Raw genomic sequence first — 26,536 nt, 5'->3', positions numbered from 1 at the left:
ACAAGTAGGTAGAGAGGCAGGCAGAGAGAGAGGGGGAAGCAGGCTCCCTGCTTGAGCAGAGAGCCCGATGCGGGGCTCGATCCCAGGACCCTGGGATCATGACCTGAGCTGAAGGCAGAGGCTTTAACCCCCTGAGCCACCCAGGCGCCCCAGTTTTGTTCCCTTTGTTTTCCATTTTTGTCTTCTCTAGTTTTAATGGAGAGATTTTACGTGATTCTATTTTTTCTCCTGTCTTAGCATATCAATTATACTGAAAATATTCTTAGTGATTGCCCTAGAGTTTACAATATACACTTATCATTAACTTAATTTCACTTTCAAATAAAGGATGTTCTATAGAATTGAAAAGTATAATTCTTGGTAAAAACAACAAAGAAGCAAACTAATGAAAGCACTAACTCAAAAAGATATTCAACGCCATGTTCACTTAAGCATTATTGACAATAGCCCAGATATGGAAGAAATCTAAGGATCCATCAGTGGATGAAGAGATAAAGAAAAGGTAGCATATAAATACAATGGAATATTATTCATCTATAAAAATGAATGGAATTCACCATTTGTGACAAGGATGGACCTTGAGAGCATTAAGTTAAATGAAAAAGTCATAGGTCATATGATCTCACTCACCTATATGTGTAATCTAAAAACAATAAAACAAGCTTATAGATACAAAGCAACAGATTGGTCATTCCCAGAGGCAGGGGTGGGGTAGAAAGTAGGCAGAATGAGTAAAGTGGGTCAAAAGGTACAAACTTACAGTTATAAAATAAAGAAGTCTACCCCAAAAATATAAATGTAGTGAAAAGAAGGGCCACATGCACCCCAATGTTCATAGCAGGAATGTCCACAATAGTCAAACTATGGAAAGAGCCGAGATGCCCTTCAACAAACAAATGGATAAAGGAGATATGGTCATATATACAATGGAATATTACTCAGCCATCAGAAAGGATGAATATCCAACATGGACGGAACTGGAGAAGATTATGCTAAGTGAAATAAGTCAAGCAGAGAAAGCCCATTATCATATGGTTTTACTTATTTGTGGAACATAAGGAATAGCATGGAGGACATTAGGAGGAGGAAGAGAAAAATGAATTGGGGAGAATCGGAGGGGGAGACAAATCATGAGACTATGGACTCTGGGAAACAAACTGAGGGTTTTGGAGCAGTGGGAATAGGTTAGCCCAGTGATGGGTAGTAAGGAGGGCATGTATTACCTGGAGCACTGAGTGTTATCCCAAACAATGAGTTGTGGAATACTACATCAAGAACGAATGATGTACTGTATGCTAACATAATTAAAATAAATAAAATAAAATAAAATAAAGAAGTCATTTACAGCATGAGGACTATAGTTAATACTGTACTGCATATTTGAAACTTGCAAAGAGAATAGATCTTAAAAGTTCTCATCACAAGTAAAAAAAAAATTTGTTAACTATGATGACAGATGTTGTGGTGGTCATTTTGCAATATATACAAAAAAAATCATTATGTTGTGTACCTGAAACTAATAAAATGTATGTCAATTATACCTAGTTTAAAAAATCATAGTGAAATAGTTGTCAATATATTAAGAAACATTTTGTGTTATGTAATATATATGCTTATTTTTTAACACATTAATAAGATCAAGTGTCTTGATTTCAAAGTGTTGATGTGCAAAAATGTTATTTAGAAACATCTGATCCAAATATATGTTAGAGTGAAAAAAGAACTAATAGTTAGCTAAACAAATACAACAGAAAATTAAAGACAATAGGGTATCAGGAATGTTAATACAGTTGTACAACCATATAAAACTGAAGTCTCAATGAGTCATATTCAAATGGATTGAATTATCAACCAAATAGAGATATAATTTCTTCCAAATCAGTCCATACATACACATCAACCAATAACAAAGTTAAATATATTTTCTGGTAGACTAAAACAATTTTTTGTTTTTAAATTAAGCTAACATCACCATATGCTGTGGGAAAGTTAGAATGTGGTATTACTCTCTGATATTTTGCATGATCATATTTAAGAGTCAGTAAAATAAAAAGCAATTCTAAGTCTTAATAGATTTCAGTAATTATCTTAAAGCAATGAAACTGAAAATACATAAAGGTCCTCAGAACTTGGAAACATTTTCTCTAATATTCTCAAAACCACAGAAAGCTTACAAGAACTAAGCTGAGATGGAATATAAATCAAGACTAATTCTACTCTAACTTACTTTGTTTATAATTGAGCTCAAAAGTGGGCAAATAATCTTGCTATGTAAGAAGTCTATAAGAAGAAATAGGATGTAATCATTATAGTTTTCTTAAATGTCTTCTATAAGATACTAGACTCAAAAGATTCTAACCATTATCTTTATGAGTAAAATGTGAAATGAAGACTCACCCAATAAAGCAAGATGTTTACTGCTTTATCTATTTCTTTCTGTAATTTGCAACACAAAGAAGTTCATGGACAACAGTACTACCTACTTTGTAGAATTATTGTCAGGTTTATGCCAACTAAACCATTTCTACCTTCTTCAGTAACTTCAAGAACTTAAAAGATACTCATTCCTTTGACCTGAATTGGAGTATGCTAGCAAGGTACTTTATATGTCATCTTCCCATAAAAGAACTTAACATTCTCTGAAATGTAACAGTATTTGTATTTTCTCTAAAAGGGATAAGATATACTCAGAATAGTATTTGCTTACTTAAAAAAAATTAAAGTAAGGTAAGAAAGAATTATGGATGATAAATATTAGGAAGCTTTTTCAAATATAAAAGTACATACTAAGTCCTCTTAGAAAACTAATGATACTAAAAGGATTTGGAATTCTCTAGTTTAGCTTGTTTATAATCTTGAATGAGTCTTATAATATCCTCATTTTTTAACCTATGAAAAAATCTATTTAATTAATTTATTATAATATCCTGCCACATCACCAGAAAAGCTAGAGATTTTTAGATAAGAGAATTTTATTTATAGAAAGGTAATGGAGAATTAACAACAACAACATTTTATGAACACAATTTTTGTTAACAATAACAGAATCAAGAATGATTTAATATATAGTATTGCTTATTATATAATACATACTAAAATATAGTTTTCACTTTACCTAACCCATTAGTTTTTTCTGTTCCAATTTTTAACAAATCCAGAAATAAGGCAGGATTTATGGAACAGAAGGACTATATACTTTTAAATTATGTACTCCATCTACATCAGATATTCTCAATTTAAAAACTACCTGCAAATTACATGGACTTTCCATTATAATTCCTAAATTTAAAGATATAAGCACCAAATGGAACGCAAAATGCGTAAAATAACTTGTCATAAATTTCAAAAGGAAAAAATTACACAAGCAATATTATAAATTAACAAATAATTTCCCAAAGAATACTGCAGAAGGTATATCAAAATTTTTAGAATAATTAAGTCTAGAATAGTTTTTACTTGCATTCTTTTCCATACGGTTGAAAACACCAAAGCACTGACTGAATTGAAAGAACCATTTATAAATGAATAGTAGATGGCACATACCATTTTATGGATAAAAGGAAGAGGGACTATGTACTTTGATTTGCAAATAATGTTCTTTATCCAAGTAAATCCTCAGTGTTTCTATTATCCTTAAATGACAAGATTCGTTAAGTACTGTAAAAAAGAGACCATCTTTTACTGATGAAAGGCTTCTAATCTTATTCGGGTTGGATCTTCTGGATGTCTCAAGGCAATTCCATTACGAAGGAGCAGCTCAACATAAGGTGGCCAAAAAGAATCACTAATTTTGACATATGGATCATGTGGAACATCAAATAACCTATTTAAAAGAATCTAGGAAAAAATATCGTTTAAGATATACCATACTTAGTAAAAAAGTGATACACTTATAATAAAACATTAAAAATTTGTTTACCAAAGAATGTTAATCTCTTTTCATTTTGAATAATTGCTTGTTATAATTTCTGTGTATTAACTTAAATAATTTTCTTTCTTTAAAAAAACTACAGATATTAATAAATGGAAACATATTTAAAACTGTGAACAAGTTTCTGCAACTTTGTGGAAAGAAACCTTAAACTCAAACATGTAGTTCAGATAGAATAGAGATGCCAACTAAAGATTCCATCCATGTAAAAAGCATAGGGTTTCACTGTGTAAATACTAAATAACATCATAAAATTTTTTTTAAAGTAATAATCTTGGGAATATGATTAAGGGCTCGTCCCCAATTTTGTGTTCTTTTAAAAAATGACAATATTCCTTCTAGTAAGGTATAAAAAACAGACCTAGTCTTATACTGAAGATAAATTAATATAAATATATTTAATAAACTTTAGTATACTTAAGAACTTATGCAGTATTTTCTGCTTTGACCCTGTGTATAATCTTTCAGAAATCACTAATTAAAAGAAATCTTGAAGACAAAACAACTACACAAAACACTTACCTCTAACATTTCATGCAGTGTTATCAGCTGTACAGTTGATTCTTGAATGTTTTTCTTTGACAGAAATGTGAATAACAAAAAATTAACAACTTAATTCTGCCAATGGCAGATTAAACTACAGTTATCAAAAAAATTTTTAAATGTAATATTTCTTAACTGCTATGGTACCAAGTATACCAAAACCAAATATTTTTAATTAGGTGATTTTTAAAAAATTCTGAAAGTAAACAATCTGCTTGTATTAAACAGGTTCATAAAAACAAAGTTCAAACAACCTCTAAGAGACTGAAATCTTTTGCAATTACAAGAAGATACACAATTCAAACTATCTACAAATATATAATGGATAAATTATATTATATGTAATATATATATTCATGTTATCGAAAGTCTAATGTTTGAACTCTCCAATCAAAATATCTCAAACAAATGGCATTCCAAATGGTATTTATACAGCTTCAAGACAGGAAACTTCCTTCGCAGGGAGCCTTGTTCAACTTTCAATAGTTCTTGACAGTTCCTAATGTTAAATCAACTCACTGCTTCCTTTTTCCTTGGAATGCCGAGAATAAATCCCATTCCAATCCCATCCAAGAACCCCTCAAATATTTGAAAACAGGCATTATGAGCCCTGAGTTTTCGCCATTAGTTCCTTCAATTATTTTTCATAAGCCATAGCCTTGCAGCCCCTCATATCATGGGTGTTCTCTAAATGTGTTTAATTTATCTTGTTTTTTCTTTTTCAATCCAGTCTCCACATGATACAAGTGTGATTTAAAGAGCAAAGATGAAAAGGAAGATTCACTTCCATACTTACAGGTGCTGGAATTTTATTCATCACATTTACTCATCAGCTTTTGTACATCTATTTTGCCCTGCTATTATCTAAAATGCCCAAGCTTCTTTCATACATCTAGCTAAGACAGGTTTCCTTCATTCTTCAGTGTTTTAAAACCAAGAAAGATATCTAAGTACCTCCACTAAATATTATCCCCATTTTATTTGGCCTAGTTCCAGCCAACTGAAAAATACAGTCCTAATTCTGTCATCAAGTATATTTACTATCTAGCTCCCTTAGTTCCTTATCATTTGCAAGTTTTCATCACCATGCCTTCTACCTATTTATATAAACTCCTATTAAAAATATTCCATAGGAGGGGAGCCTGGGTGGCTCAGTGGGTTAAGCCGCTGCCTTCGGCTCAGGTAATGATCTCAGGGTCCTGGGATGGAGTCCCGCATCGGGCTCTCTGCTCAACAGGGAGCCTGCTTCCCTCTCTCTCTCTGCCTGCCTCTCCATCTACTTGTGATTTCTCTCTGTCAAATAAATAAATAAAATCTTTAAAAAAAAAAATATTCCATAGGACATCTCGGGGCACCTGGGTGGCTTAGTGGGTTAGGCCTCTGCCTTTGGCTTGGTTTGTGATCTCAGGGTCCTGGGATCAAGCCTTGTATCAGGCTCTCTGCTCAGTGGGGAGCCTGCTTCCCCCCTCTCTCTCTGCCTGCCTCTCTGCCTACTTGTGATCTCTCTCTGTCAGATAAATAAATAAAATCTTAAAAAAAATAAAATAAAAAATAAAATAAAAATATTTCATAGGACGTCTCTTCATACCCACAGGTCCTGTCCCTATGCTTTAACATAAACACCTCATTGTACAAAAAAAACCAAACCAAAACAAAACAAAAAAAACCACAAAAAACAAAAAACAAAAACAAAAACAAAATAAAACCAAAAACAACAACAAAAAAAATCAAGAGGACAAGGATCTAAAGGGGGTCTGCTAGAAATCTCCTTCCAAGATAATACTAATTCTAATCAGCAGCTTGAGTTCAGACATGTAATTAATTACAAAGTCACCTACTATAATGATGACTAGTATTTTCCCATGCCAGTCAAAGATTACTGGGGAGTCCTTATAAAGTCTTATGTAGGGGCCCCTGGTGGCTCTGTTGGTTAACCATCTGCCTTCTACTCAGGTCATGATTTTGGACTCCTGGGCTCCCACCCCACATTGGGCTCAGACCCTGCATTGGGCTCAGACCCTGGATCAGGATTGTATCCCACATTGGGCTCCCTGCTCTGTGGGGAGTCTGCTTCTCCCTCTGCCCTTCATCCGCTCATGCTCTCTCTCTCTCTCTCTCTCTCACCCTCTCTCAAGTAAATAAATAAGTAAAATCTTAATTAAAAAAATTAAACTCTTATGTAAGTACAAATATACTAAAGAAAGAGTAAAAATAAATGTGATTCCTGAGTAAAGATAGTAAAACTGGATCTCAAAATCTCCTGACCTCTAATACCTTACTAAATAGGAGTGGTTAAAAAAAGCAGCTTTCAGTAGTGATGAAAACAGAATTAAAGAACTGATACGGAAATAAGCAGCTACAAAGCACAGATTAAAATATAAATGTTTGAGACAAAGAAAAAGCAGAGGAAAAATATAATGAGAGCAAACCAAGAAAAAAAATGTTTCAACATAAAGATATGAAAAACAGCCTGTACCCCTGGAGCAAATAATATTTTATATGTTAAAAAAAAAAGATACAAAAAACAGTATGACATAATAAAATAAAATTTCCATGAAATGAAATGTAACCTAAATCTGTCCCTAAAAACAATGCCAACTTCAAAGTAAAACTAATAATGAATGATCAACATTGTGATGTATCTCTGTTAAATTACTGAAGTTCAAAGACAAAGAACTCTTCAGATATGTACTTGAGGTATCTAAGGCTTACCTCAGAACTCCACAGCACATTCTATTTCAGAAGAATGGAGCAGTCCCTACCAGATCTTAATTTTTTTTTTAATGTGCTGAAAATATCCTTTGACTATAAAAGCAAACAAAGTATTTTCATCATTCAAGAACCTCAGAAATAAAATGCCCAGGAATTCTACTTGAACAATTTACTTATCAAAGAAATCCATCAAATCAAACTAGTTAAAATTAAAAACTCAAATGTTAAAAGATGATAAGCATAGCATCCAATACAATATAAAATCAATACATCTAATCCAATATAATACAGAATAAAAATGCTATAAACCTGCCAAAAATTAAAATAAATAACACAAATTGTAATGAAGATATAGGAGGAAGAACGTTAATTTCCTCATCTTTCATAGCAGGGAGTCAATGAATGCTGTCTAAAATTGAAAGATGAAATTTAAAAGCATATTATAATTTTTTATAATGTTTTTCATAATTTGTTTTCTCTATATTAGGGATCTCTCCAGAATTAAAATCATTTGAAGCAAAAAAATATTTATCTGAGTTAAATAAATCATCCTCACTCATTTTTCTATCAAATTCAGTAAAATTACATGTAATACTTATTTTATACTGGCCTATACAAAACTACATTGATCTGGGGGCACCTGGGTATCTTGGGCTCAGGTCATGGTCTTGGGGTCCTAGAATGTTCACCTAATGTTAATGATGTGGTGAAGGGATTCAAGATTTTTCTTTTTGTACGTATCTTTGAATGATAAAGCCCAGTGTTATGGATGGAACTGTGCCTTTCAAAATTCATAAGTTCATGTCTCATCCTCTATGGTGACTGCATTTGGAGATGAAGCCCTTAAAGAAGTAATTAAAGTTAAATGTGATCATAATGGTGGTATCCTAATCCAGCTGGACAGGTGTCTTTCTAAGAAAAAGAGACACCAGAGAACACTCTATTCTCAGAGAAAAGGCCACATGAGGACAACAGCAAGAAATGGTTGTCCAGGAAAAAAGGCCTTAGCAGAAACCAACCCAAGTGACATTTGACCTTGGACTTACAGCTTCCAGAACAGTGAGAAAATAAAATCTTTCATTGAAACCATTTAATCTGTAGTATTTTATTAAGGCAGATTGAGTCAGTTAATACATCCAGTATTACTGCTTGACAGAGAAAGAGAAAAAAAAAAAAGAGAGAGAACGTAATCTATCATTTTATAACATGTATCAACAGATCATATACTTCATTTAAAAAAAAGTGAGCTTATGGGCGCCTGGGTGGCTCAGTGGGTTAAGCCTCTGCCTTCGGCTCAGGTCATGATCTCAGGGTCCTGGGATCGAGCCCCGCATCGGGCTCTCTACTCAGCAGGGAGCCTGTTCCTCCTCTCTCTCTGCCTGCCTCTCTGCCTACTTGTGATCTCTCTCTGTCAAATAAATAAATAAAATCTTTAAAAAAAAAAGTAAGTTTATTAAATACGACTTAACAAATCCATGATGGCTTCTGGTGATCAATGATTCCCTTTTAGAATCCCTCAAATCCTCTGGTTCTATTAATGGAGAAGTTAGAGAAATTTTAAAAAAATGTTGAAGGCAAGACTGGAATCAGAAAATATCACTGAGTTATTGTAGGATTATGATCATTAAGAGGTAGGGAATTCTGAACTTAATGAAATGGTTAACAGAAGGCTGTCAATAATTTTAGAAATGAACAAGGTGTATAAATAACAATGGATAGAATGGGAGACATAGTCCATAAAATATGTAAAGCCTCCTAATAGTTACAATGAAGAAAGGGAAGAATAACAAATACAGATTATAAGAAAACAAATACAGATTATAAGAAAATCCTTTTCCTAGTATACTCATAGTCATTGAATAAATATGAACTCAGAAGGTACTATAATACATATGCAAGATAATAGACCTACAAAGATGAAATCAACACATCAAGGAGCTCAGAGTGCATGGTGGGTGAACAGAGAGATAGACATAAATGATCACTACAAAATCCTGTGACAAATGGTAATAAAATGGCACATAAACTTCACTTAATACTTCACACAGGAGCATGCCTGAGTCACGCAGTCGTGTCCAACTCTTTTTTTTTTTTTTTTTTTTTATTTGAGAGAGAGAAGGAAAGGGCATATTCCCAGAGGAGCAGGGAGCATGATGTGGGGTCCGATCCCAGGACTCTGGGATCATGACCTGAGCCAAAGGGAGATGCTTAACCAACTGAGCCGTTCAGACACTCAAAGCATCCAGCTCTTGGTTTTCGGCTCAGGTTTGATCCCAGGGTCATGAGATCAAGGCCCCATGTCAGGCTCCACGCTCTGCCAGAAGATTGCTTAAGTTTCTCTCTCCCTCTCCCTCTCCCCCTCCCCCTCCCACTGCCACACACTCTCTAATAAATAAATAAGTCTAAAAAAATACTTCATGCAAAAGATGATGTTTGATTCTTAAGTAAGAATTTGCTAACCTCATCAGATAGGAAGTGTTTTGTAAGCTGATGGAATAAAACGTATAAGGCACGAAAAGAGACAGGTCATTGCATACTTGCTGGGACTAGAGTGTATAGTTGAACAGATTCATGCAAGAGATGAATAAAGAATGGTTGGACAGGAGGCTAAAGAGATAGACAGTCAAATCCATTACTCTATACTTTATAGCCTTCATCCAGTAGGGAGCCATCAGCTTTATGTTGAAAAATGATTAAAATACACATTTTTAGAAAGAGTATTCTGGTGCTGGTTTCAATGCCTACTCTACTTCCACAAGTTCTATTTATTTATACTATATACTGTTTTTTAAAAAGGAATTAAAGTAGTTGTTCCCAATCTTGTGTCACCAAATAAAATAATTTCTAACTTTTGTAGAAAAATTTTTTTCCATCATAACTACTAGTAAAATATTCTACTTACAATAACTAACAGCTATCTTTTGATTTTAAAAATTTACACATGCTCGCCATGGAAAATTTGGAAAAGAGTAAAAACAAAAACAAAAACAAATCTCACCTAAAATCCTAGCTCCCAGACGTAGGCACTATTACATTTTTTGTATTAGTGATTACATATTAGACTCATAAAATTTAGTTAGCTATGTTTTATCCATTTAACAATAAATTGTGAGCATCCTAGAATTATAATATTTTCAATCAATATTATAATATGAAATATTTCTGTACATGTATCTATGTGTTTCTTTGAAATGTATATAATAAACTTACAAAAATTTATCAGAAAATTTACATTTGAACTTATGTGAAACAGTATCATATATAAATATCTAAATGAATGTGTACTCTAAAACTTACCTTTTTCTTTTTCTTTTTAACATTTCTATCAGGCAGAGGAAAATGATCTTCCAGAAACTCACCCAAGGTAACCAAGAGCTTCTCCTTATATTCTTTTATATCATGCATTTTAGTTTTCAGCTCACCAAAGATTCTAATAGATATTTTAAAAATTAAAAGAAATATTTTACTGATAAAATACATAAATATATGTAACTGGTAACTCATGAAGTTGATTAAACACTTTGTTCAAACTTCATTTGTTCAAACGAAATGACTAGCTTTATGAAAGTATAAATCTCAGGACCACCGCATGGCTCAGTGGGTTAAGCGTCTGCCTTCAGCTCAGGTCATGATCCCAGAAGCCTGGGATCATGTTCTGCATCAGGCTCCATGCTCCATGCTCCATTCTCCTGTGTCTCTGCAGCTACTCCTGCTCCTCCCACTACTAATGGGCTCTTTCTGTCCCTTTCTCTCTGACAAATAAATAAAATCTTAAAAAAAAAAAAAAGTAAGCAAAACTTTCTATTTAACATGCAGGGAAACTATCCATCAAGTCATTAATCAAATGTCATGTAACTAACAACAAGCAAAAGTTAAAGTAAAATTCACAATTTCTAGTAAAATTTCCCTTCTTTTCATGTAACATAAAAAAATAACTTTTTCCTATTTCAAAAAATTAGAATACAAATACCTGGATTCAGAAAATATCAAAACCTGATGTTTCAATTCATTGTGTAGTACATTAAGAGATTCCAGTATCTGTTGTTGTTCATCAAACCACTGTTGTTCCCTTTAAACATGGAAAAACAATACCAACACAGTCAAATAAAACATTAATACCAATTCAATATATACCAGTGATTAAAGGTAATATAATATAGTTATACCTTTCCAAGTCTTCCTTTAACTTTTCATTCTTTGATTGAATAGTAGAGAGTACCAATTCAAGATCATGTCTCAATTTTTGGAACTAGAACAAAATAATTCAAATTGTTTAATCTATAATCCTATAAATAGTTATATTTTTTAATGAGAGTAAAATTTACATTAATTGTTTAGGACAGATAGTCAGAAATCAAAAGCAAAAAAGCCCACCAGTAAGCCTGAAAGGAAAATATACAGCAGATACTAGGTTCTTTGTAACATTTCATTTGTTAAATTCAAAAACGGAAGAAGTAGTTTTGAGCAATACATTTTAATTTGATACTGAAAGATGATTAAAAAATAAGTTTTCAGTAATCAGTTAGATTAGGTCTCTTTTCTAAGGAAACTATACAAAAGCAGACACAAATGATTATCATTCATTTAACAAATATATATTGATCATAGACTACCAGGCATTGTTGAAGGAGTCAGGAATTCAAAGATAAACAAAGAGGAGAACTGAGACAAACAAATATATAACTCCAGTAAGTGATCAGTATCATGAAGAAAAATAAGTCAAAATAGGAACACAGACAGACATGAGGAATAGGAATGGCTCTTTTGGGTAGTATGACATAGAGAGATCTCTCTGATCAGCTTAACAGTAGAGCAGTAGATAAAGAAGACATGAGATAAGACATGACCATTTCTAGCAAAAGAATGTTCCAAGCAGAGAAAACTGTAGGTACAAATGCACTGAGGCAAGAGCATGTATGACGTATTTGAGAAACATCAAAGAAGACTGTGGGGCTATAGAAAATTACAATAACATCTGGAGTTTTTTCTAGTATCTTTTTGTTTCTAGAACATATTAGCTAATATTCCTTTCTTCTGATATCAAGGGTTTCCATTAGCTTTTTACACATCTAAATCAGTGATAATTTAAAGATGTATATCATAAACCTTATAGCAACCACAAAAAAGGGGGGGGACTAATCAGTAAACCAATAGTATAAATAAAATAGGATGATTTTCAAAACTACACAAGTCAAGAAATTGGAAAGAGGAAAACAGAAACAGAGAAAAGGTAATACAAATAGGAAAGAAAAATCAAGTACAAAGATTTCAGAGCAACCACACTGATATTATATTAAATATGAACTAACAATATAATTAAATTAAAAATAAATAATAGAAAGGTAACTGGAAAATCTGCAAACACTTAAACATTAAAAACATACTTCTAAAAAATCCATGAGTCAAACAAGTAATCTATGAGAAAAAAAATGATTATGCAACTACTTGAAAATAAAAACAAAATAACAATTTCTGGGGTGAAGCAAAAGCAGTACTCGGATGAAATGTACAGCAATAAAAGCCTATATTAGAGAAACAAAAGCTCTTGGGGCAGCTGGGTACTTCAGTCCCTCAAGCATCTGCCTTCTGTTCAGGTCATGATCACAGGATCCTGGGATGGAGCTCTCCCCCCCATCCCATCAGCTCATCAGTCTGCTTCTCCCTCTACTCCTCCTCCTGCTCATGCTCTCTCTCTCTCAAATAAATAAATAAATTCTTAAAAAAAGAAAAAAACAAAAGCTCTCAAATTAAGGACAGCTTCCATCATAAGAAAAAGAACAAATAAAATATAAAAGTATATTGAATAAAAAGTAAGACAAACAAGAAGAAAATTGGGGGTGAGGAGTCAATGAAACCCAATCAATGAAACCCAAAGCTGATTCTTTGAGGTGGTCATCATAATTACCCACACTAATCACAACAGGAAAAAAGAACAAAAATTAATAGCATTAGGAATGAGAGAGGTTACATGTATACTATAAACATTGAAATGATAATACGGGAATATTAAGAACAAACTGAATAAATATAACAAATTAGAGGAGATGGACAAACTCTTTAAAAGACACAAACCACCACTTATTCAGAGAAAAACCTAACTAGCCATAAAAAAACTGAATTTGTGGCAAGAAATTTTCCCACAAAGAAAACTCTAGGCCTAGATGGCTTCATCTGTGAATTCTAACAAACATTTAAGGAATAAATAATACTTACTCTATACAAACTCTTTTGAAAAGAGAATACTTCTCAACTCATTTTGTTAGGCCTGATACCAAAGTCTGACCAAGATGTCACAAGAAAAGAAAACCACAGATTACTATCTCTCATTAACATAGACACAGAAAATCTTAATAAAGTTTTACTAAATGAAATCCATCAATAAACAAAAAAGATTAAGCAAAGTGGGTTTACCCTAAGAATATATGGTTAAGCAGATAATATAATTTTTCAAAAAATCAGTGTACTAATATAATAAGTCAATTAATTTGCATAGTCATCATATAAAATTAATATACAGCAACCGCTGCATATCTATACATTCATAATGAAGTGGTAGAAAGAAAAATTAAGAAAACAATCTAATCCAAAATCCAAAAACAATAAAATACCTAAGAATAAACTTAATCAAGGAGGTGAAAGATCTATACTCCAAAAACTATAAAGCAATGAGGAAAGAAATTTAAAATGACACAAACAAATGGAGAGGTATTGTATGCTCATGGACAGAAAAAACCAAAATTTTTTATTTTTTATTAACATATATTACTTGTTTCAGAAGTACAGATCTGTGATTCATCGATGTTACACAATTCACAGTGCTCACCATAGTACATATTGTCCCCAATGTCCATCACCCAGCCACCCCATCCCTTCCATCCCCCTCCACTCCAGCAACCCTCAGTTTGCTTCCTGAGATTAAGAGTCTCTTCTAGCGGGGCACCTGGGTAGCTCAGTAGGTTAAATCCTCTGCCTTCAGCTCGGGTCATGAGCCCAGGATCCTGGGATCGAGCCCCGCATCGGGCTCTCTGTTCAGCGGGGAGCCTGCTTCCCTTCCTCTCTGCCTGCCTCTCTAACTACTTGTGATCTCTCTCTGTCAAAAAAATAAATAAAATCTTAAAAAAAAAAAAAAGTTTCTTCTAGGAAAAATCAATATTGTTAAAAAAAAATGTCTATACTATTCAAAGCAATCTACAGATTTACACAATCCCTATGAAAATACCAATGGCAGTTTTCACAGAATTCGGACAAATCATCCTAATTTCTTAGGAATTCAATTTTTTGAACCCCAAATTCAATTCAATTTTTTGATTGAATTTGATTTACACAATCCCTATGAAAATACCAACAGCAGTTTTCACAGAACTCGGACAAATCATCCTAATTTCTTAGGAATTCAATTTTTTGAACCCCAAATTCAATTCAATTTTTTGAACCCCAAAAAACCCCAAATAGCCAAAACAATATTGTAAACAAACAAAAGCTAGAGGTTTCACAATCCCAGATTTCAAGATGTACTATAAAGCTGTAGTAATCAAAACAGTACGGCATAGCACAAAAACAGATACATAGATCAATGGAACAGAATATAGAGTCCAGAAGTAAATCCATGCTGTTATGGTCAATTAATCTACAACAAAGAAGGCAAGAACATACAATGGGAAAAAGACCATTTCTTCAACAAATGGGAAGAAGAATGGGAAGACTGGACAGCTACATGCAAAGATATGAAATTGGGCCACGTTCTCATACCATACAGAAGATAAACTCAAAATGGATTAAACACCTTAATGAAAGACCTAAAACCGTCAAATTTCTAAAACACAGGCAACCATAGAAATTTCATTGACATCAGCCATAGAAATATTTTTCCGGCTATGTCTCTTCTGACAAGGAAAACAAAAGGGAAATTAAACTACTGAGACCACACCAAAATATAAAGGAAACCATCAAAAAACCTTACTGAATGGGAGAAGATCTTTGGAAATGCTCTAATAAGGGGTTCATATCCAACTATATAAAGAACTTATACAACTCAATACCAACAAAAATAAATAATCCAATTAAAACTGGACAGAGGACCTGTGTTTCCAAAGAGAACACACAGGGTGCCTGGGTGGCTCAGTAGGTTAGATGTGTGCCTTTGGCTCAGGTCAGGGTCCTGGGGTCCTGGGATCAAGCCCTGCATTGGGCTCCCTATGTAGGCTTGTTCCTCTCCCTCTGTGCCACCCCCAGCCTCCTATCGTGCTCGCTTTCTCTCTCCCAAATAAAATCTTAAAACAAAAAAACAGAGGACATACAGATGGCCAACAAACACATGAAGGTGCTCAACATAACTAATCATCAGGGAAATACAAATTAAAACCACAGTGCGGTATCATTATATAACTATCAGAATGGTTATAATAAAAAACACAAGAAAATACAAAAGTTGGCAAGGATGTAGAGAAAAAGGAATCTTTAAGCACTATTGGTGAGAAAGCAGATGGACGCAGCCACTGTAGAAAACAGTAAGGAGGTTCCTCAAAAAATTAAAAATAGAATCACAATATGATCCAGTAAGTCTACTACTAGGTATTTACCCAAAGAAAACAAAAACATTAATTTGAAAAGATATATATATATAACCCTATGTTTACTGTAACATTATTTACAATAGCCAAGATTTATTTGAAAGTAACCTAAGTGCCCTTCAATAGACAGATAAAGATGTGGTATATATTTGTTATCATCTTGCCATTTGAAACAGTTATGAAGGGATCTAGAGGGGATAATGCTAAGCAAAAGACATCAGACAGAGAAAGACTACAACCATATGATTTCACCTAAATGTGAAATTTAAGAAACTAAAGAACAAAGAAAAAAAATATAGAGAACACACTAGGTTGCCAGAGAGGAGGTGTATGGAGCGATAGGGAAAACAGATAAAGGGGATTAAGAGTGTACTTATCTTGAAGAGGACTAAAACATGTATAGAATTATTGAATCATTATATTGTATACCTGAAACTAATATAATATCCCATGTTTTTAAAAATAATGTAATTTTTTATATCAATAGACTAAAATAGAAAAAAAATCTTCTCAATGAATTTTGAAGAATAAATGACAAAATTCAATAATAATTCATGATTTTGGAAAAAGACTCCATAAATTATAATAGAAGGTAATTTCCTCACCTTAATTAAGCGAATCTATAAAAAACCTACTACTAACATCACACTTAAATGATGAAAGAGTGAATGCTATCCACGAAGGTCAGGAACAAGGGAAAAAATGTCCATTCTCACCACTTTCATTAAGTATGTTACTAAATGTTCCATGGCCACCTGGGTGCTCAGTCAGATAAGCCACCGACTCTCAATTTCTCCTCAGGTCATGATCACAGTGTTGTGAGATTGAGCTCTGTGTTGGGCTCTGCACTCAGTGGGGAGTCTCCTTGGGATTCTCTCCCTCTCCCTCTGCTAGTGCACCCTCTTGCTCTCAAATAAATCTCTAAAAAAAATAAATAAATGTTCTAGAACAGTACAATAAGCCAAGAAAAATATACGAAAGGCATGTAGGCGCACCTAGCTGGCACAGTCAGTTAAACACCTGATTCTTGGTTTCAGCTCAGATCACAATCTCAGGGCTGTGAGATCCAACCCCAAGTCCAGCTCCGTGCCCAGCGTGGAGTCTGCTAGAAAGTCTCTCTCCCTGTCCCTCTGCCCTCTTGCTCATGAGAAGGAAAGAAAGGAAGGGAAGGAAGGAAGGAAGAAAAGAAGGAAGGATATGAAAGGCATCCAGCTGTAAAGGAATAAAATATAATTTCCTCTGATCTCAGATGACATAACTAGCTATGTAGAAAATCCTACAACATCTACAAAAAAGTCACTAGAATAAAGGGGTTTTTCAGACTCACTAGTAGAAGATCAATATATAAATATTAATTGTATTTGTATGTATCAGGATTAAATAATTGACAAGTGAAAAAAGAATACCACTTTAATGGCATCAAAAATATGAAATACCAAAGGGATGAACTTGACAAAAATGTGTAAGACCTGTACACCTCTATTACAATTTAAGTCTTTTAAAAAATCATGAATTGGGATGCTTGGCTTGCTCAACCAGTAGAGTATGAGAATCTTGATCTTGGAGTCATGAGTTCAAGTCTCACATACGGGATAGTTTGCTTAAAAAAATAAAAATTAAAAAAAATAAAGAATTAATATTGAATTTTGTTATTTATTCTTCCTGAATTCACTGGAACAGTAAAATGTCTTTTTTTTCTTTTTTAGCCTTTGATATAATGAATTATAAAACACTGATGAGATAAATCTTAAAAATACTAAATAGATGGAGACCTAAGTAAATACAGAGATCATACAGGTCTCATGGATCCCTGGGCTAAAGATGTCAATTCTCCTCCAATTAAACTATAGAATCTCAGTCAAAATTCAGTAAGCTTTTTATGTGATTGAATGACCAGCTAACTCTATATAAAAATATAGAATAATTCCAATAAGTAACAAAAAAGAGAATTCATACTATTTTGTTTCAAGACTTAAAAACTTCAGTAAATAAAACAATATGGTATTGATCTAAAGACAGAAATACAGTAAAAAGGCAAAGAAATAACCATGACTGAAGAACAAATGGAGTCTGGAAATGGATCCATACATATATGGTCAGCCAATAAGCATGCAAAGGAAATTTTTAAAAATATATTTTTTTCAACTGTTTGTACTGGAATACCCACAGTTGTATTCATATGAAAGAAAATACAGCTTTGGGGCCCCTGGGTGTCTCAGTGGGTTAAAGCCTCTGCCTTCAGCTCAGGTCATGAACCCAGGTCCTAGGATCAAGCCCCCCATCGGGCTCCTCAGAAGCCTGCTTCCCCCTTTCTCCCTCTGCTTGCCTCTCTGCCTACTTGTGTTCTCTGTTGGTCAAATAAACAAATAAAATCTTTTTTAAAAAGAAAGAAAGAAAGGAAGGAAGAAAATACACCTTTATCACTAACTCATTCTATATAAAAACATTAATTCAAACTGGATCATAAATGTGAAACTTTGAAATTTTTAAAGAAAACACTCAAGAAAAACTTGTGACCTTAAGTTGGGTAAATATTTCTTATATTTGAGCACAAACCTTAAAAAAAATGACAAAACAGAGTTAATCAAACTGGGAACTTATTTTTTTTTTTAAGGTACTGTAGAGAAAATAAAAAGTGTGCAGGAAAGAGTTAACTGAGCAATCCAAGGGTGCACACCTGCACATTACCAAGAAGGGCCTGCTTTCAGGACAGGTCCCTTGTGGACACCTAAAGGATGAGCTTTGAGGCCTTAGAATATTATGTCTCATCGGAGTGTTTATACAGGGTGCTAGGATGGCTCAGTCTGTAGAGCATGCAACCTTTGATCTTGGTGTTGTGAGTTCAAGCCACAGCTGTCACAAGTTTGATCAGAGAGTTTATTCTAACTATGTGATTTATGGTGAATGCAGTTTTGCTCTGAGGGCTGAAGTGTGAGTAGGAGAGGTCAGTCAAGGAAGCCCCTTAGGCATAGTGACTGACTACTGATAAAAACTCTAGGTAAGTCCCAGGTGAACTTCCCTACATGACAATACTTTGTACGTGTTGTGTACTCAGTTTCAAGGAGAATTAAACAAATTTATCAACTCCACTGGGAAAAGATTACTATAAGCTTAGCCTATCTGTGTTTTCCTTGCTCATTTTAATCTGTATCTTCTCACTATAACGAACTGTAACCATAAGTACAATTGCTTCTCTGACTCCTGTGTGCACATCCACGAAATCAGAGTGGTCTTAGGGAAAACCCTGACAACAGCTGGTATCAAAAGTGGGATTTTGCTATACTGACCCTGGCTCACCAAAACATAATGAAAGCACTCTATGGGAAGAAGAAGGATAATGGGGCAGAGAATGAGGAACCTGGCACCTGATGTTTACCCAGTCAACAAAGATAGAAGACAATAGCTGGACCATGATCAATATTTATAAGCAGAAGTAGTGTGGGAATTTAGAAATGGACAGAAAAATTTCTCAGACAGTTGGCTGACTGGATGCATAAGTTGGCTGACAGGATGCATAAGGAGATATAAAATACAAGAAACAAACAAGAGAAACAAACAAGCTAAATATTCAATCTCTTTATTATTTTTATCTGTAATAGTTAAAATGAAAGCAGAATGTTAAGGCCAATGCTGGTACTGCACCGTTAGAATTTCAGCCAGTTCAAACCAGAGTTGCTAGCTAAGGACTGCTACCAAAGGGAAAAATTACAATGCATCATTATGTCATGTCATTTTTAATTCATGATACTGAAAATCTGGTGGTTCATTTCAATATGAAAAAGAATCTTTATTTTCCATTCTGGAAAATGTTCATGTATTATTTAGGTTTCTTCCCTTCCCTTTTCTTTCTTTCTTTTGTTTTTTTAAATTTTGGAACCTCTGCTGGTTTTATTTTGTACTTCTGAGTTGATATTATAGTTCTACTATCTTCTCTTATTCCAGTTGTTTTCTTTTTTTGCCATCCTTACTCTGTAGGAGATTTCCATGATTATCAATACCAACATTTTTGTGTTTATTTCAGGTATTATGTTTTTATTTAGAAAGGCTCTTATTCTGATTTGTCCTTTTCAAAATAACAGCTTCATTGAGATACAATTCACATACAACACAGTACCCATTTAAGGTGTATAATTCAGTTATTTTTACTGTACTTGTAGAGTTGTACAAACATCACCACAATCTATTTTAGAACATTTTCATCATCCCAAAAGTAAACCTGTTAGCAGTATCCATTAGCAGTTACTATCTCCTCTCCAATCATCCAGCCTTAATCAATAAGCAACAACCTACTTTCTGTCTCTATGAATTTGCCTATTACAGACATTGCATATAAGTGAAATAATATAATATGCAATATTTTGTGACTGGTTTCTTTCATTTAGCACAATGTTGTCAAGATACACCTATATTATGACATTAAGTAATTCATTATTTTAGACAATAGTACATCACTGTATAGGCATATCACATTTCTCTATTCATCAGTTGATGAATATTTGGGTTGTTTAACCTTTTTGGCCATTAAGAAAAATGTTGCTATGAACATTCATGTTTAAGTTTTTGTGTGGACACACACTTATTTTCATTTCTCTATGGTATACAGCTGGGAGTGAAACTGCTTGTTCAAATAGCAACTCTTTCATCTTCCAAAGAACTACTAGACTGTTTTCCAAAGGGGCTTCACTATTTTATTCTCCCATTAGCAGTTTATCAATGTTCTAATTTCTCCATATCTTCACCAATACTTGTTATTGTCTGTCTTTTGACTTTAGCAATGTCAAGGGGGTATGAAGTAGTACTTTTCTTAAGTTGATGTTCTATTATTTTTTATTTTTTTTTCATAGATTTATTTATTTGTTTGTTTATTTGAAGGAGTGAGCACACATGCACAAGCAGGGGGAGGGGCAAAGGGAGAGAGAGAGAATCTCAGGCAGACTCTCCAATGAGTGGGTGAGGAGCCTAACATGGGGGTAGATCTCATGACTCTGAGATCATGACAAGAGCTTAAATCAAGGGTCAGACACTTAACTGAGTCACCCAGGTGCCCATTATTTTTTTTTAAAGATTTTATTTATTTATTTGACAGAGGAAGAGAAAGAGCAAGAGAGGGAACATAAGCAGGGGATAGTAGGAGAAGGAGAAGCAAGCCTCCTGCTGAGCCGGGAGCCAGAAGCGGAGCTTGATCCCAGGACCCTGGGATCATGACCTGAGCCAAAGGCAGATGCTTAATGACTGAGCCACCCAGGGACCTCTCCCGTTATTTTTTAATCAAAAAACTTTTGTCTCTCTGAAGATATTATTAAGTTCTTTGTTCCCTGAATTACCTCTACTTCCTTAAGGTTCATCTTTGTCAGTTGTTTAGGGTTTCTGTCTTTCCGTTTGGAGGCATTCACAAATGCTGATGACCATTGGTTGGACATTTACGTTTAAAACTCAAAAATACTAAAAACTCTGTGTAGGAATGAGATTTTTCAATGTACACCAATCCTGCTTTTTCACTGAGAACCCCATATACTAACACTTACGGATCTTTTTTCTGAAGCCGTTTAGATTTTCCAGAGAAGATTAGTTTATCTCCAGTCTGAGGTTATTTTATAATAGATTGTAAGACCTCTGGAGAAGGAGCTGGTACTTCCACCACACAGTAATGATCTTTCTGACTTTTGACCTGCACACCAACCCTACTAAACACCCAACCTGGTATCTCTGAGTCCAGAGCCTCAGTAGTTTAATGTCTCCTTATCCAATACCTCCATTTTCTAAGTATGGGAGTAAAAAGTTAGCTGCCTGATTAGAAGAGAGAAAGCCTGACAGTCATGTTCTGCTGTTAAAGAAATCTTGTTTTTAGCTTTGGACTTGAACCCTGAATACTGAGGTATTAGGTTCCTTCAAATCCCAAGACTTTTTTCAACTCTGTAGGGCACATATCTTTTCATCCCTGTCTAATTCTCTTGACACATAGATACTTATTTCTTTCCATGCATTACAACTTTGTTTACAATTCTTGTTTGACCTAATGGACTTACATGTTAAAAAATGTCTTTATTGATATGTAGGTTAAGTTTTGAGAAGAACAGATTATATTATCATCATTTAACTACGTTTAATGTTTATGCTTTTTTTTTTTTTTAAAGATTTTATTTATTTATTTGACAGAGAGAGATTACAAGTAGGCAGAGAGGCAGGCAGAGAGAGAGAGGAGGAAGCAGTCTCCCTGTTGAGCAGAGAGCCCAATGCGGGACTTGATCCCAGGATCCTGAGATCATGACCTGAGCCGAAGGCAGCGGCTTAACCCACAGAGCCACCCAGGCGCCCCTGTTTATGCTTTTATTATGAGGAGTTTAATCAACTGAAAATTAAGAAAAAGAATAAAGTTTACTATTAAATACTAATAACAGTTCTGTATACAAATTGGTGAAACAAAATTCAAGTAATTTAAAATATTCCAACCAATAAAACATAAAATCAAAATAAAAAATCAATATGGCTTTAAAGTAGATTCATCCTACTTATATCATGAATCCCAAACTGCAGATTGATCAAGTGACTTACCTCTTCTTTTCCTAATGTCACTAGAATTTCTTCATTCAGTGGAATTACTGCAGGAAAAAAAAAAACCAAAATTATACATTTATGCTTAGTTAACTCTCAAAAATAAAGAATTTGATTTTGTGGTTTTTGAGATACTTCTATTTTCTTATTTAACATCTTTACATATATAACCAACTTACATATAATTTTAGACAAACATGACATTGAAGCATTTTTGGGTTTTGTGCCTTTTGTTTTGTTTTTCAATTTCTCAAAAATAAAGTTAATAATCTATAGTGTGTCCTTAAATATATCTCTAATTATATGATCCTATGCATGTGTATATATATGTACATGTATATCATCTGTACATATACATGCAAGGGTTATTCATTTTGCTATTGCTGGTTTTACAAGAATGAAGCATCATATATATTCTTATTTTTCCTCAACAAAATCCCCATGGAAATCTTTTCTATTTATCTGGTGTAAATCTAATTCATAATTTTAAATCACTTCAAATTATTTCACAGGATAAATGTACCATAGTGTATTGACTGATAACAGTACTGACTGAACATTAACTTTGTACTTAACTTTTAGCCACAAAAAACAATGATGCCATAAGCATTTTTAAACTTATGTCTTTATGTACTAGTGCTTTTATTTCTTTGGGATAAAATTCCCAGAAATGGAATTTCATAGAAGGAAATATGTATTTTTTATTTTAATATAGGATGCCAGATTCTTTTCTAAAGAATTTCTACTAGCAATAAGAAACAGCAAAAGATACAAACTCTCCTAAATTTTTGCCAATTTATGAGTATAAAGTTTCATTTTAATTTTGTATAGCAAAATTAAATACTTATACTTAGAAAAGTTCAACCTTTGTACTTTAAGTTTACCTTTAATAAAGTACTAATTAAAATTTCTCAAATAATATGCTACTGAAAATTTTCTAATCTAATTGCTATTTCTAAAGGGTCTTCTGACAGGAGAGAGCTTCCCACAAGTGCTTCATAGGCCCTGTATATCGGCAGCCCCAGGATGTCTACCAAATCATTTCAATAAATGCAATGAGAAGGATTCTAAGAACATAAAGTTAATAATCTTCGTTTTGGTCAGTGTGGTCATGAGTAGCACTTCAGTATTGATTCATATAATCATTTCAGCCCACACAATACAGCAGCTTCTAAAACTATAAAGCTATTTTAAATCTTTCAGTGTGGCAGTCTGTGGGACTGGCAACCCAGAGCAAAATGGGTATTTGGCCCATAAGCCAGCCTGTGTGTTTGGTTTTACCAGTACAAAATGTGTATATAAGGGATGATTATAATGAGAAAAATAAAAATTTAAAATTCCCTGATACATAGCATCAAAAATAATAAAATACTTCAGAATAAATTTAACCTAGGAAGCAAAAGACTTGTATGCTGAAAACTACAAAATGTGGCTGAAAGAAATCAAAGATAGAAACAATAAGAAATATCCTATGTTCAAGGACTAGAAGACTTAATATTATTAGACACCAATACTACCTACATTGACCAATAGCTTCAATGCAATCCTTATCAAAATCCCAATAACATTTTTGTAGAAAACAGAAAAATTCACCCTAAAATTCACATGGAATATCAAAGTACCCCAAATAGCCAAAATAATCTTCAAATAGAAGAACAAAGTTGGTGGTCTCACATTTGCTGATTTCAAAATTTACTATAAGTCTATAATAATCAAACAAATGTGCTACTGGCAACAGAGACAGACATATAGACCAATAAAAGAGAACAGAGAATCCAGAAATAAATCCTCACTACATAGTCAAATGATTTTTGACAAGGATGCCAAGACAACTCAATGGGGAAAAGAACAATTTTCTTAGCAAATAGTAATGGGAAAACTAGATAATACACATACAAAAAAATGAAGGTGGACCTTTAACTTTCAAGTTTGAAAATTTCTATTTAATAAAAAACAATCTTGAACAAGAAATAAAAGTCTATTATAACAAACTAGTGGATTGGTGATGAAGACCTAGAGTAAATGTGTGGCAATAGGGGTTAATATTTAATGACTGGCTATATGTAATACATGAAAAAGGAAGAATCCAGAAGGACTCTTAAATTTATGGTTGATTTAAACAGATTCCATTCAATAGATCAGAGAATGGAGATCAATCTATAAATCTGAGGCATGTGTAGAATATTTTGGAAAAGATGTCTAGAAAGTAGAAAGATATCTAAGAATGACATTGCAGAAAGTCTGGCTTATAAAAACAGATTTGGAAGCAGTCATGAAAATTGTGTCCTATCCACCCAAATTCATATTTTGAAATTCTAATCCCTAGCACCTCAGAATGTGCATATATTTGGAGCTGGGTCTTTAAAGATGTGACTAAGTTAAAATGGTCATTAGGATGGGCCCTACTACTCCATTATGATTGGCAGCTTCATACAAAAAGATTATATAAGAAGCTAGATGTCCAGATGTGGTATATATATATATATTCAATGGAATATTACACAGCCATCAAAAGAAATGAGATCTTGCCATTTGTAACGATGTGGATGGAACTAGAGGGTATGATGCTGAGCGAAATAAGTCAGAGAAAGATAATTATCATATGATCTCTCTGATATGAGGAATTTGAGAGCAGGGCAGGAGGTTTGGGGGGTAGGGAAGGAAAAAATGAAAAAAGATTGGATCGGGAGGGAGACAAACCATAAGAGACTCTTAATCTTACAATATAAACTGAAGGTTGCTGGGGGAAGGAAGGAAAGAGTGAGGATGGTTGGATTATGGGCATTGGGGAGGGTATGTGCTATGGTGAGTGCTGTGAAGTGTGTAAGCCTGATGATTCATTATATGTTAATAAAAATAATTAATAAAAATAAAAATTAAAAAAATCTTTAATTAAAAAAAGTTTAGTACACAGGCAGGTGACTATGTGAAGACCAAGGGAGAAGATGGCAAGCTATAAGGCAAGAAGAGAGGCCTCTGAAGAAACCAACTTTGCAAACCACCTTGATCTTGGATTTTCTGCCTCCAGAATTAAGAAAAAAATTAATTTCTGTTGTTTAAGCAATCCAAGTCCACCGTACTTTGTTATGGCAGGCCTTGCAAACTGATATAGAAGTTGTTAATGCAGATATAACATATAAAAACAAAAGGAGGAAATATAATGCTGGAATAACATATAGAGTAGTAAGCGAAAATTGCTGGGCACAGTCCTCTAGAGAACAGCAAATTTAACAGCATAGTATGAGCAGACTTTGAGATGCTAAATATAATCCTAAGGAGGAAACAGGATCTATAGTTTAATGCAAATTAAAGTAACAACTGTCTATATACCAAAAATGCTAAAATTTTAAAAACTACTATGTGGTAGTTTTTAAAATAGTGGTGGGGATGAATATATTAAATAGTTAAAATCAAGAATGCAGATGAAATTGTCTAGAAAGAGAATGAACAGAAGAATCCTAACAACTGAGATTAGAGAACAATAAACCTACAAAGGGGACTAAAATGAGAACTGGGGGGAGCTCAGGGAAAGGAGGCAAATGGGCAGGAGAAAGAACAGAGATGTTAAAAGAAAGAGGTACAGTCCATGTAAAATACCAAATATACACATATAGGTGGCACAAACAAATAAGCTTTCATAATAGAAAAATATCTCCTAGCTGGGTATTTTAATGGCAGATTTTAAAGCAATTTTCTAGAGGCACCTGGGTGGCTCAGTGGGTTAAAGCCTCTGCCTTTGGCTCAGGTTGTGATCCCCAGGGTCCTGGGATCAAGCCCCACATCAGGCTCTTGGCTCAGTGGGGAGGTGCTTCCTCCTCTCTCTCTGTCTGCCTCTCTGCCTACTTGTGATCTCTGTCTGTCAAATAAATAAATAAAATCTTAAAATAATAATAATTAATAAATAAAGCCATTTTCTATTTCTTGAAAAAAGGCAAATATATAGCTGGCCCCTGTTGAATAAGTCAAGAGGCAACATACAATCTGTGTGGTCTGGTCCCTATGTAAATAAGTATATAAAATAACTTTTCTACTAAGTAAGTTTTTCTTTTTTTAAAGATTGTATTTATTTATTTGAGAGGGAGAGAGGGAAAGAGCACAAGATGGGGTAAGAGGTAGAGGGAGAGGGAAAAGCAGACTCTCCCACTGAGCAGGGAGCCAATTCAGGGCTCAGTCCCAGGACTCTGAGGTCATAACCTCAGGTGACTGAGCCACCCAGGTGCCCTCTACT

General features: G+C 33.8%; 1 protein-coding gene across 1 annotated transcript in view; it reads right to left on the bottom strand.

Moving 5' to 3' along the window:
• Positions 1-3,464: 3,464 nt before the first annotated feature.
• Positions 3,465-26,536, bottom strand: part of CENPK (centromere protein K) — a 36,921-nt gene continuing 13,849 nt past the window's right edge. The window contains exons 5-10 of the mRNA XM_044268151.1: positions 22,309-22,355; positions 11,353-11,435; positions 11,157-11,255; positions 10,484-10,616; positions 4,454-4,507; positions 3,465-3,837 (exon numbers count right to left, since the gene is read on the bottom strand). Of these exons, the coding sequence (XP_044124086.1) occupies positions 3,679-3,837; positions 4,454-4,507; positions 10,484-10,616; positions 11,157-11,255; positions 11,353-11,435; positions 22,309-22,355 (575 nt within the window). The 3' untranslated portion in view covers positions 3,465-3,678. The remainder of the gene's footprint in view (positions 3,838-4,453; positions 4,508-10,483; positions 10,617-11,156; positions 11,256-11,352; positions 11,436-22,308; positions 22,356-26,536) is intronic.

This window comes from Neovison vison, chromosome 1 (assembly GCF_020171115.1).
Source record: "Neovison vison isolate M4711 chromosome 1, ASM_NN_V1, whole genome shotgun sequence".
Lineage (NCBI taxonomy): Eukaryota > Metazoa > Chordata > Mammalia > Carnivora > Mustelidae > Neogale > Neogale vison.
Note: the sequence above shows the minus strand (reverse complement) of the source record. Positions and strands in the feature narration are given on the sequence as shown.